Genomic DNA, 12,606 nt, shown 5'->3' with positions numbered 1-12,606 from the left:
CCACCCGCGCCCGCAGTCTGGGCGACTCCAGCCTTGTCGCCGGGAGCCCCAGCCCCCTGGCCCGACCTCTGCGGCCTCAGGCCGCAGCCCGCCGCTCTCGGACGCGCGGGTCACAGTGGGCCCCGCGCTCTGGGCTGAGTGCGCAACCACGCCACCCCTGGGAGAGCAGGGGGGCGAGGGTCCTGCGCAACACGCGCGAGGCCCCTGGAAGCCGGGAGCAGCGGCGGCCGGGCTTGTCAGGAGCGCTGCAGCCACGCGGGGAGCTGAGAGGCGAGCCGGGAGCAGCCGCGCGCAGGGGGAGATGCGGGGCGTGCTCGCGTCACTCAGCCCGGCCGGCCAATGAGCGCGTCGCCCCGCTGCACGCCGAGCCAATCGGAGGCGAGGAAGTTTGTGAGTGGCATTAAGGGTGGGCGGGCGAGAGGGAGCCCGGGAGTGAAGTTGAAGCTAAACCCGGTGAGCTATAAAGAAGTTACAGGGGGGCGTTTTCGGCTTCCAATTAGGAATAATACTGGCTTCGTAGCAACTACCGAGGAGGAGGATTCTAAAACCACCTCACCCGTCCCAAAGACCGCATTTCCCTCCTTTTCCCACGCACCCCTCCCCCAATTCATGACCGAGAAAAGAAAAGGGAGCCGGGGCGCGCTCTGCTCCTCTCTGCCGGTGGGAAGCCGAGAGGCCGGCGGAGTTGGACGGTAGGCATGAGTACAATTAAGAGGTGGACGCCTCTGCACCCTTTGCAGTCAGCGGGGACTGAAGGTAGGTGAAGCGGAAGACACCTTGCGCCCGCCCAGAGGCACCCGCAGCTCTACGGCGGTGGGGGAGAGGCCGGGACGCCTCCCACCGCCCCCCTCTCCGTGCCTGCGAGGGGCTGTCGTGAATGTGCCACCTGTTAACCTGGCGCTGCCGTGCCCGGCGTGTTGCCGCCCCCACTGGGCAGGGAGAGCCCCGGGTCGCCTTGGGAGTCCCGAGGGACTTGATGTGTAAGCGCCACTTTTTGAGGAATCCTTGAGACTCGAGACCCAAGTTAGAAAGGTAGCCAAATTCCAGATCTGCCAAAGCGGGGGGACTGAAAGGCGGCCCCAGCGCTGTGGAGGAATTCTGATTTGCGGAAACCTGCTTTCCTGGGACGTGCGCCTGGCCTGGGCGCGGGCACGGGGACCAGCGACTGAGGGTCTTCTCAGGGTCTTCAAAAATATGCATTTTGTTGTTTGGGTAACTTCCCAGGGGGGCTGGAGAATGTGGCTGGCTTGGATGAGAGGATGCGAGCATTATTCGCAGGAGGCTCAGTCTCGCTATTGATTCCTCCATTTCTTATAAAACAAACAAACAAACAAACAAACAAACAAACAAACACACCCAGCCTGGACAGGCGCCTACCCGGCTGTTTTTCGGAATTCAGGCGAGTGCATGAGTGATTGCGGAGCTGCAGATCTCTTACGCTCTGATGCTGTTGTCTTCACAGTGGCCTGAAAGAGTTGTCCGGCATTCCCGTTCTTCCCAAAGGGGCTCGGAGCTGCCTCAAATGCCGCGGGACTGAAGAGCAAACGTCGGGGATTATTATGTCGATTTTCCGGGGCCCGGGCTCCGTCGCGCGGAACAGAAGAAAAGCCTGGCTCCTCAGGGGTCCCGCCGGCATTTGATATCCAGAGACTCCTAGGATTGCCCCGATTGCGTGGATCAGCAACTTTCCTACACTCTCGTCCCGTATTTTTAAAGAAAAGTATTTTCTGTTCGCTGCGTTGGTCTTTTACTGCCATCAATACCCTGAAGCAAAGATTTCAGCCTCTTCATTCAAAGTATGCCTTATATTTTTGTCAAATATGATCTCTAATTGAAAGTTTATTTTTGCTTTTGGATGCATCTGTGGAGCTCATGTTGTAAGAAGAAAGGGGGAACGAGACACAATGAAAGAGAAGTCCAAAAATGCTGCCCGGACTAGGAGGGAGAAGGAAAACAGTGAATTTTATGAACTGGCCAAATTACTGCCTTTGCCCTCGGCTATCACCTCACAGCTGGACAAAGCATCCATAATCAGACTCACGACCAGCTATCTCAAAATGAGAGTAGTGTTCCCAGAAGGTAAGTGACTTTGCCCAGATGAAATTTCAAAGGCAGAAGGAGTAGAGATTTGCCAGTGAGTGAGCCTACACCACTGAACAGAGAAGTGCGGTCACACATGCATACATACTCTCTGCAAAGGGAAGTTTAGCATGGCTGCTTGACTGTGGACCTCTCTGAACTTAGAATTCCTGTTGCCTTTTTGTGGCTCTTTCTACTTCCCCATTAATACTTTCTCTCTAGTCCATCGGATATGTTTGGTTGGGAAGCAGCCCAACAGTGCTTTTGTCAACACTTCAGATACTGAGCTCGATTGAAAGTACAACTAATCCAAACATGACTTTCTTTTTTTATTCCTCTTGTTAGAATTGTATCTAGCAGAAAGCAGGAACATTGCCAAATTCTTCTATTTTTGCTACATAAAGATAGACCCACGTACATGGAGCTAAGCCAGACAATAATTTCTCTATATGTTTACAATTATGCATTTGAGCACCAGGCATATTTGTGAACAACTATGTCCTGAATTTACCCAGTCTCTTGATTGTTTATAGCAAATTTAGTCTGGGTTTTGAGACATTCATTCGCAGATTCTGAAACTAACTCTGGGGCTTGGTGATTTCCAACTCTGGGCTTGATATTATCTCTGAGATAATAGGCTAGGACCCAAACACATAAGGTTGAATTAAGAAGACTAGCCCGCTTAGAAAATATCTTCTAGGTGGAAGCTTGGCAAAACTGATCCTGGGAAAACTGTATTATAAGGCCCAGAAGGAAGAACAGCTGAGCTGGCATGATTTAAAACATGTATTTAGATTATAAAGATTCACAGTGTGAGGACAGAGCAGCCTCCAAAGAACACTGTCCATTTATACTCACTAGGAAAAGGACACTTCCCTCTTCCATTTCCCCATCCTTTCCTTTACCCACATTCAAATAATATGAACAAATTTAAAAAAAATTTAGATGTGTCTTTGTCAGAGGAGAGAGATTGGGAAATACAAAGGAGAGAATCCTAAACAAACAAAAAATTCCAAAAGAACCCTGTTTATTTACAAATCGGAATGTCTTATTTGACCCGCAGAGGTTTATGTTATTGTTGATTTGGGGTCCTTGGGGTTTGTTGTTTTCTTTTAAGGAAATAGGGGGAAGGAAATATAGTCATTATTGGGCTTGGAGTTTCACTTTGTTTGATTTTGACTAGGAGTTATTATCTGAATCAAAATCTTGCAAATCATGCTGACAAATTAGGAGCAGTAAAGGAAAACTTTCAAATCATAGTTCAGTTTTACCCCAAAACTACAAATAGTGTTATAGTTGTTGAACAATCTCAGTTAACCGTGGAAACCACAGGAGGAGAGGAATCAAAACCTAAAGTTCCTGAAAAGTTAAAGAAAAAGAAAGGAGGGGGAATTTATATACTAAAAACCATATTTCCCATTCAAACTGTGCTGAGAATTGCTAGTGGGAAAACTATTATGCCACACTGCCTTCTGTTTAAAAAAAAAAAAAAGAGATCTCCTTGTCTTTTATACTGTCAGCGCCTACTTTATAAAAATAAAGCTATTGCGAACTCGGCTGGCCGCGCTGTTCCTAACAGGATTATTAGCAGTGATTTGTCAGCCCCTGCGGTCTCAGTGGGTTCCTTTTCTGCGTGATTTCTAACGGGTCTCGTCAATTATCGGTGCCGAAGTCGCTCGCTGTTTGATCAGAAGAAGCATATGGTGTTGCTTGTGGGGCTGCGAGTAATCGCGGGAGGAGAATAGCGGGTCGGCGTTCAGGGCGGGCACCGGGAGAGGGATAGGAGCGCCCGGGGAGTCGCCGGGCCAGGGGCGCCCGTCTTTGTCGTGCAGACCCGGGCAGGCGCGGCCGCAGGGTATTGGGTTGGTTTCGGTTGTTTTGATTTTGTTTTCTAAGAGAGCAAGCTTTCTTGTTTACTTGAGTGCGAACTCCACAAATTATAAATCGCGTGATAAATAAGAGGAACAGAAAGTAAACTCTCTCAGCCAACTTCTCATTTGTAAAGAGAGCACTGGCGAAGACTCCCCCTGGAGTCCCCTTGGTGGCTGGGCTGATCCCCTGTGGCTACTTTAACCGCGACTGTGCTTTCTGCAGCCCCCGTTCACCTTCTTCCGGAGCCCCAGGCCCCTCCCTCTTCTCCCTTCCTCAGAGGCTAGTGTGAGTTTATGGGGAGGAGGGGATGGACGATGTGTGAACTCTGGGCACATCATTTATTTCTCCAGCTACTGTTGAGCTCATAACTCACCGGCAGCCTCCACCCGGTGAGTTAGACGGGGTCATCCGAACAGCTGGCTCCTAGAGATGAGGTTTTAGTGAGGATAGATTAGCTTAAAAAATCCAAAACCCAGACACAGCCCTTTAAAATATAAAACAATAACAACACACACACACACACACACACACACACACACACACACACAAAACCCAACATCTTTCAAAGGAGTGATATAATCACAAACAGCAAAACCAGGCACAACCTGCAGAGGGTGCCAAATTTGGGTTCAGCTGTGGACTGAAGGAGGAGAGTAGACAAGATTGGGTCCATGGCAGTGGGGGGAAACTGAGCATTTTATGTAAAGGTTATCTTTTTAGTGATGAGAAATGGAAAGAATTTGTTTGCAGATGTAGTCCATTGTTACACCTATCTAGATGCCATTCCAGCACATAGTAGGTCTTAAATTTTGTCCTAAGGATGGAGTAAAGACAGCTCTTTCATCATGGTAAGCTTTCTGTCACATGTAACATGGATTTTTGCAATGTATATAATCTAAAATAATTATAAATCTGGTGACATCTTAGTTACAGGCACAACAATGACTATAAAACCCCACTGTTTCAACCCAGATTACATTTCATCTACAATACCCTTTAATATCAAGAGGCTTAATCAACAAAGAGAAATCTTTCCATACTTATATTTGAAAAAATTTACAAAATATTCTTAAAATATAGCTAATTCTCCATCACCACATACAGTTTACCCCCCGGGTTCTGGTAGATTCTTTGGGCAAACTTCAGTTTTTACTTATCTGAGTAGATAAAACTGAGCTGTTGAAAGAAAGATGAAAGGAGGGGGTGGAAACAGAGCTGAAATAATTAAAAATAAAGCATTAGATTGGAGACTTCATACTAAAAAAAAAAAGAAAGGAAGATTACTGTGAAATCGTTAAAACTGTGTATCTTCCATTGGCAACATATCCTATTCTAAAATAGCCTTGCAAAGAAAAAACTTGAGGCATCTAGAAATGTGTAAGTCTTTGGTGTTACCAAAGCCAGAAAGGCAGGATTAAAAAACAAAACAAAAAAAAAAGATAGTGTGACTTCATGTGCAATATTGGACAAACTCAACTACAAAGTAATATATATTTGCTATCCAGATAGAATACAGTTTTGGCTAAGGGTGTAGCGGCTTGCTGAGTAACCTTTGAAAGGATCAGACATGTTTTCAAATCTATAACCATTCAGAATCTTGGTAACATCACACTGCCATATCATTGTCAAGATGTCTTGGGAAAATAAAAATAATCACAGAATTGAAATTAGTAACTGTGCAGGAAAGAGTCTCTACAAAGGCTGGAAGGACAAGGATGGTTAAACAAACCTCCACAGACCCTTTCTATAATATTCACCTCAAGACTGAAATCCTTAATCGCCTTGTATTTTTTCGAGGCCGGGAACTGAAAGAGAAAAAGAGGCCCCATTTCCCACGTGGATGGATGATTTAAGGCTGTTTTTCTTGCTGCTCGGGGAAATGATTGAGCATTAGGTTTCCATGTTTATTTTCCTACAGAAGTTTTTCTCATTTAAAAGCCTTTAAGCCCAGTTTACCCTCCACGCTGGTTTTCTCTGTTTAATTCCAGTTTTGATGTTGACTTAAAATGTAGAGTGCAGAACTAAACTCTGCACAGAGCATTTGCAAGGCAGATTTATGTGCTAGAAATTGTAGATCAGATCAATGAAAAAACACTTTTCTTTCTTTAAAGGGAACGATCACTAATAAAACCAATACAGCAAAAACAATCCCGTAAGCTATAGCGGGATGCTTTTAAGCAGGCTACAATCACATACTTTAAGTTAAAATCGGGTTAAATTTCCAGAGGACAAACGTATTTTCTAGAAGAGTTATTTTTCAATCCTGGGGAAATCCTGGCACCTTGGAGCTTTTGCTGACACAAAAGTGGACACAATTCGAACCCATGGATGATTGCCGCACCTCTCTATATCGGCACAGATATTTCTCAAGAGAATGAGGTTTAGACCCAACTAACACCTTATGCTTTTAGCTGTCCACCCATTGCCAGTCTCGGATTTATGGAGTTTTAAATTTTGCGTGGGGGAAGGGAACCCTCAAGGATTTAGCAATGGGCCTGCTAATTAGAAAGTACTAAAACAGTGTTTGAGAAGTGCGGGACAAACTTTCTTCGGGTAGTCCCATCCTGGAGGCGGGTCCTCCAGCGCGGAGTCGCTCTACCTCGGTGGTGCGCTCGGGAGCAGAGACCGAAACCTTACAGAAGACTCCACCGCGCTTCTGGTACGCACCAAAGCACGCAGCGGGGAGAAGCACGTTATCATGCTGCCCGCAGGCCAAGCCCGCGCGGGGCGGCTCATTCTGTCCCAGCCGCGGGTGGCTTTAGCTGAGGGTGCGCCAGTTCGAGGTCCCCGCATGGTCCAGACCAGGTCTCTGCTCTCCCAAGGTTCAAGGACGTCTCAGCGAGCCTACCCCAAGCAGAAGCTGGGCCGGTGCGGGCGTGTGCCCTCCGTCATTAGTGCTACCTGGGCCACTGCTCCAAGGACCGGCCGTTGTTTAAACCTGAAGCCGAGATCCTGCCCGAGCCCGCAGCCAAATAGAACGCGGGCGGCAGATCCCTGCGCAGCGGGGTTTTCGCGTCCGTCCACCTGCGCCTGCCTTTGGGCTCTGGCATTGCCCCTCCCGGCCACTTTTGAAGACCTGGATCCCTGGGGCGACACCGCTTGACGTTTTTCAGCGTCATGCAAGGCACTGCTGTCAAACCCGCGTCCATTTTCGTCCCACGGTTTAGTTGGGACCAGGCTGGAACACACCTGTCCCTCGTTACTGCTGTTCCTGTTCTTTTCGCTGCAGGCCAGACGCCGACAGCTTGGCTGGCCTGCTCGCTCCCGACCTGGAAGCCTAGCTCCAGCGCCAAAGCACAGCGAGGGTGCAGAGTCAGTGTTGTGACCATCATTCTCCACCCCAGATTTAGTACTAACATTAGTGGATTTCCCGGGTGCGGCCAGGGGCACACAGGGGAGAGAAGAGCCCACACTGCCACTGTGGAGTGCAGACACACGGGAGTGCAGGGGTCTGGGCTGCTGCGCGGGACAAAGCTAGGTCCCGCGCAGCTATCGACACCACCACGAGGTCCGCCGCACCCGCTAGGTGGCTGGAGAGGGCCTTGAGCGGGGAGGGCCACAGCGCCCACAGTGGACGCGAGAAGCAGCCTCCTACTCAGGGACCGGTCCAGGCGCGCTGTCTAGTCTAAGGGTGACCAATCTCCGTCCCTCTCTTCCTCAGAGCCTTTGAGGCCGCCAGGCCCCTAACACGGAGGCTGTTAGGTTGCTGGACAGGTGCGGTGGGGGGAGGTTTGGACAACATGCCCTCAGCGAGGACCCACTGGCCTTGCGGAAAACCCAAGCGACTGAACAATCCCCTCTGGGACCCGAAGAGGGCTTTCCCCACCTCAGTCACCAAGTTGTGGTCAGATCCCGGGACTGCTCTTCCAGCCCCACTCCCACCCACCCTCGTATTGCCTAAAAGGTATATTGCAGTCTGTCAGTCTGACGAACCTTTCTGGGGACTACTACAAGGGGGACATATTTCTATTGAGATAGAGTGTTTATTTATTAAAGGGGGGGAGGAGAACAGTGGAACAACCCCTTCTCTTCCTCCTCTTCCTGTCTGACTGAAAGAGGCGATGATGCCAGGTCTGTAATCTATATTTTGTCAAGGGTATGAAACTCATTCCGAAGGAAATGCTCGATCAATTTATTTTTGCTGCTTGTAATAACACAGCTGGATGATGCTTTGAGCTCAGGCTAGACTGGGGCTCATCATTCATTCGCCAAGAACGGGCCTAAATTGTGCCTGTGGGATTAGGTCAATTTTAGTGGATCTACTTCGCCTCATTTGGTTACTAATTGGTTTCTTGTTTTATAAATCGAAATCTCATTTTCAGGAAATTACAAAACCCGTGCAGTCAGTCCATTGAGGTAATCCTTGGGTCAGGGGGTATTTAAATGGAAATGGCTCAACCGCGCACTGAGGGTAAGAGTGAAACTTCGCCCGGGTTTTCACATGAAATGTGAGCTAGCCCTTTAGATCCATAATAGATACATCCCTTCTAATGCTACTTATGTAAATATGATAAACCAGACTTTAAGGGAATGGGGGGGTGGGGAGAAGCAAAATTTATCTGCTAAGGTTAATGTGGCATATCTTGGAAATCTTCCAAAATAGATTATGTTTTCCTTTGTCTTCGGCCACTTTAGCTGGGGAAAATCCTTTTGTCTAAAACCCGATTTAGTTATCGCCTCCCTCACAGAGCTCCTTTTCTCCTTTGCAAAACCCCGTTCCCTCGGCCTCACCGAATTACAAGAGAATCTTTAGATCTTGTTCCCACTGTAATCCTGCCGCAAAGGGAGCTGGTTTCCTCCTCATTTTAAACAGACAATCAAAGGATTTGTGAATTTTCTGCGGTAGGTCAAGTGCAGAAACGAAATCTCAGCTTACCCCCGTCGCCAACTGAAATTGGGCGCGGGAGCGCGTCACCGCAGGCCGGAGGTGACGGTTCCGGGGAGAGGGGTCTCTGGCCCACTCCAGGATTTTCGGGAGGCGGAACCCTTGACCGGGGCTACAGAAGGTGTCCTGGACAGGCTGAAGGGCGAGCTCAGCCCTAGGATTAGGTCAGGAAAGCCTGGCAGGTAGACGAAGGCAGCCAGTGCCTTATAAAACATTAACCCAGACAAAACCGTGTGACGGAGATTTCAACAGAGAACGTAGAGAAGGCAGTGCTCCGTGAAAGCAAAAGGTTCCTTAAAAGGTGTGGGGGTGGGGGCAGGAGAGGGCGAGGGCGGCCCTTAGTAACCTGCGCCAGGCCGGCTGTTTATTAACCTACTGGGAAGTCTTATTTTTCCCCGGTAGGCGCATACTAATGAGGCCGCAACCTGAGACAACAAACAGCCGAGGCTGGCGCTGGGGGTTCGGAACCAATACTTAACCCCGAGCCCAGCTCGGGGACTGTCAGATGATTCGGGTCGGAAGGCCGGTCCCGGGCTGTTTCCAGCCGATTTGGGAGGACTTCATAATTTTAGAATAAGGGCATTTGTTGGCCCCAAGCGCAGGCTTCGCACCCTTCTGGAAGACAAGATTCCGGATGCAAGGAGGCCTCGGCCAGCTCCTAGCGGGCGGGAGCGCCCCGGCCCTCCGCCCCCGCAAAGCTTGGCCCTTTCAGGCCTCGGCCGGGCCGGGTGTCCACGGGCCAGCGCCACCCGCGTCCCTAGCTCTCCCAGCAGGATCCTATCCCCCTTCCCCGGTTTGGCTCTCCCCAACCAAACCAATCCCCCCACCCCCGCCACTTCTGGGTGGGTATGTGTGAGCTGCAATGAAAAAATGACCGACCGCGCGGTGCCCGAAACCCGGAGGAGGATAGCTTGGCCGAGACCCGAGGAGCGAAGGGAAGGTGACAAGGCGAAGGGGTGTGTACAGGTGGCTGTGTCGGAGGCCCTCCCGAACAATCCAGAAGGACCAAAGCGATTAGGGCAGTGGAGTCACTCCAGGGAGGGAGGCTAGGGCGGGCTAAAAGAGGCAGGGGGGATTGACTAGAGGCGAGGGAGGGAGAGGAGTTGCAGCCGCGGGCGGGGAGCATCAGTGTTTGCAGAGCGGTGGGGAAATCGTTAGATTTATTTAGATGTGCAAACATCCAGAAAGACCCGATTCGAGCTTAAGGGGCGCTCATGGTTACTCGTTACCAGGGTTTTGATCGCTTGCTTTGGAAGCAGCTCCTGGCCAACACATTTTAAGAGTCCAACTCCATGTTTTATTCTGAAAGATCCGCCCTCACCCCCATATTACAATGCGAGCGTGTTTGTCATTGTGTACTTCATAGTGATTCGTACTTTAAAGCAGTAAATCAGTAAATCACACCCCCTTTGTTATGTTAAACCTTGTTTAATGGTGTAAAAGAGTTTACCTGGTTAAATTAATTTCAGCAGCAACACTTTTAAAAAATATTACCTGTAAGTAGTTATGGGTAGTACAACCTCTTCCTCAAGTTTCTTCTGCCTTATTATTTTTTTCTTTCTGCAAACATGTACTATAGCAGACTCCCTTTTAGTTTTTTGTTTTTTTTTTTAATCAGCTACGGGTATCCAGAGAATATTATTTTAAAAGGTTTTTTTTTTTTCCAGAGAATTTTCTTTTTTAGGCATCACTAGGAGAAATTTCTGGCAAAGCCTGGAAAGATCTCGACGTGGTAACATCGAGGAGAGGAAGGGGCTGTCTTTGTTAATAGATGATACTTTTGTTAATAGAAGATACGTGGAGACTAGAGAAACTGAACGGTTCTCTATATCCAAAAGGAAACGAAAATATTGCCAAGATGGTGTTCGCACCTGAAAGTAAACTTCAAAAAAAAAAAAAAGCCTACACTGTTTTGTTTTTGTTTCGTTTTGTTTTGTTTTGAGGGGCGAGGTTAGGTAGGGTGTGTAAGACTAGGGGTAGTGGGGAGGAAGCAGAGGAATAAGCATTGCTCAGGGATGTAGGTGCTGGAAGCCATCCACAAGCAAACGGATTTCTCCGAAGGGGATTAAAGGCAGAGGCCTAGGGGAGGTAACTGGCTGGAGAGCCCCGCAGCCAAAGAGAAAGAAAGCCCAAGGACCAGCTGGACTCAGTTCACAGCCTCAGGTATTCGCCGCGGCATTCGCTGGAGGCGTGGATATCCTCGGCCTCGTGATAAGGCAGATAATGAAGCTTTGGGGGAGAAATAGTCCCTCCCCTCTCTAAGCACAGTGGTGAACTTTCGCAAAAGTTACCGTTCGGGTGCCTTCGGCCTTTGCAAGGCACACACAGGCCGTCCTCAAACCCCGCCACTTGAGGTACCGCCAAGAGGGGTGCTCAGCCAGGGCTCTGCCCTCCCTGAGAAGCTCTCACCCGCCCCCCGAGAGGGAGTCTGACCTCTACGCAGTCCTTTTAAAAGCAGAGAGGGAGGGGCCGAAATTCACAGGCTCGCATCCTAGGCAGTAGTGGTGCCCGGAACTCCAGTGGTGCGCGCGAACTTGCGTGCGTGCCATAACCGCGGCACTAGTCTCAAACTGCTAGCCAGGTCGGAGTCCCATCGCTAAAGGGTGTCTCTGTGTCTCCACAGGGCTCGGCGAGGCGTGGGGCCACTCGAGTCGCACCAGCCCCCTGGACAACGTAGGCAGAGAACTGGGCTCCCATCTGCTCCAGGTACCCGCGCGGCGGCACATAAGCTTCGAGGGCTCAGGTGCCTGGCCCCGCGCTGGGCTTCTTGTTTCTTAGGAAAATAGGATCAGGCCCAGACGTAGCCTTCTCGCAGCCCCTACAGCCCCTTGAAAATTAAAACGCTGAGCTCTTAACCTCGTTGGGTGCAGATGGCGCCTCTCGAGGCGGAGAGGGAGGCAAGGTGAACTGGCACGTTGGCTTTAGAGGGGAGTCCGGCAAGGCCCCAAATCAGGACGGCCGTCTCGAGGGAGGGGGCGCCATTTGACACCATTCGGTTGAGAGAACCGAAGCGCGCCGGGCCCGGCTGCAAAACAGCCAGAAATGAAGGATTTACACAGGAATAACGGGAATCTAGTAGAAATGCCCATCAGTGCTTTAAGCGCACACATTCCAGAGCCAGCTGCGTGTGCAGCTCTTTTCATCTTCTCCCTGTAGTTCGCGGGATCTCCCCTGTCTCTCTATGAGCTCTCACCCCAGGCCAGCCCAGCCCAGCGCGTGCACAGACCCTCGCGTACACACATAACACCTCCCCAGGTAATGAGTTTACCCAGGGCGGAGGCACCCATTACCGCGTTGTTTGCAGTGCGCCCCGTTTTAAATTGCCCGTTGCCCGCTTAAGTCGCATAGCAAATATTTAAAATAGCAAAACTCCCGGTGGCATTTTTAGGCTTGACACTTGTCTCCCACCTTCCACCCCCTTATTATTATCCTTGTCCGACCCCCCCCCCCCAGATCCTCTTGTGGCAGCCTCAAACCTAAGCAGCATGGCGGGGGAATCTGAGTTAATTCTTCCTCCTGGGCCAGACAGGACCAGCATCCCATGGCAGAAGTGCTGTGGCCTTCCCTGTCCCATGGCTACCTTGTCCCTCCCTCAGTGCCTGAAGCCAAAGAGATTTTAGTGTCACAGAGCAAAGAAAGGCCTGTGTAAGCATTCCCTCATAGGCCTGGTCTTCATACATCTGAATTCAAATAGAAAGGCATCATCACTTTCCTTTCTCAGGGACACTTTTCATCAGTTGTCTCTCAGCAATGCTCTCCCTGCCCCCAAT

The 12,606-nt window shown here is 49.9% G+C and overlaps 1 protein-coding gene across 3 annotated transcripts in view; it reads left to right on the top strand.

The window, feature by feature from the left end:
- Positions 1-450: 450 nt before the first annotated feature.
- Positions 451-12,606, top strand: part of SIM1 (SIM bHLH transcription factor 1) — a 70,413-nt gene continuing 58,257 nt past the window's right edge. The window contains exons 1-3 of one of the 3 annotated variants that reach the window (XM_040474256.1): positions 451-756; positions 1,463-2,079; positions 11,460-11,542. In XM_040474256.1, the coding sequence (XP_040330190.1) occupies positions 1,905-2,079; positions 11,460-11,542 (258 nt within the window). In that variant the 5' untranslated portion in view covers positions 451-756; positions 1,463-1,904. Of the gene's footprint in view, positions 757-1,462; positions 2,080-11,459; positions 11,543-12,606 lie in introns of those variants that run through there. The other 2 variants (XM_040474257.1, XM_040474258.1) reach the window with 2 other exon arrangements.

This window comes from Herpailurus yagouaroundi, unplaced genomic scaffold, assembly GCF_014898765.1.
Source record: "Herpailurus yagouaroundi ecotype Mexico unplaced genomic scaffold, PumYag 139, whole genome shotgun sequence".
Taxonomy (NCBI): Eukaryota; Metazoa; Chordata; class Mammalia; order Carnivora; family Felidae; genus Herpailurus; species Herpailurus yagouaroundi.
The sequence above is the reverse complement of the archived record's forward strand: the minus strand, read 5'-3'. Positions and strand labels throughout refer to the sequence as shown.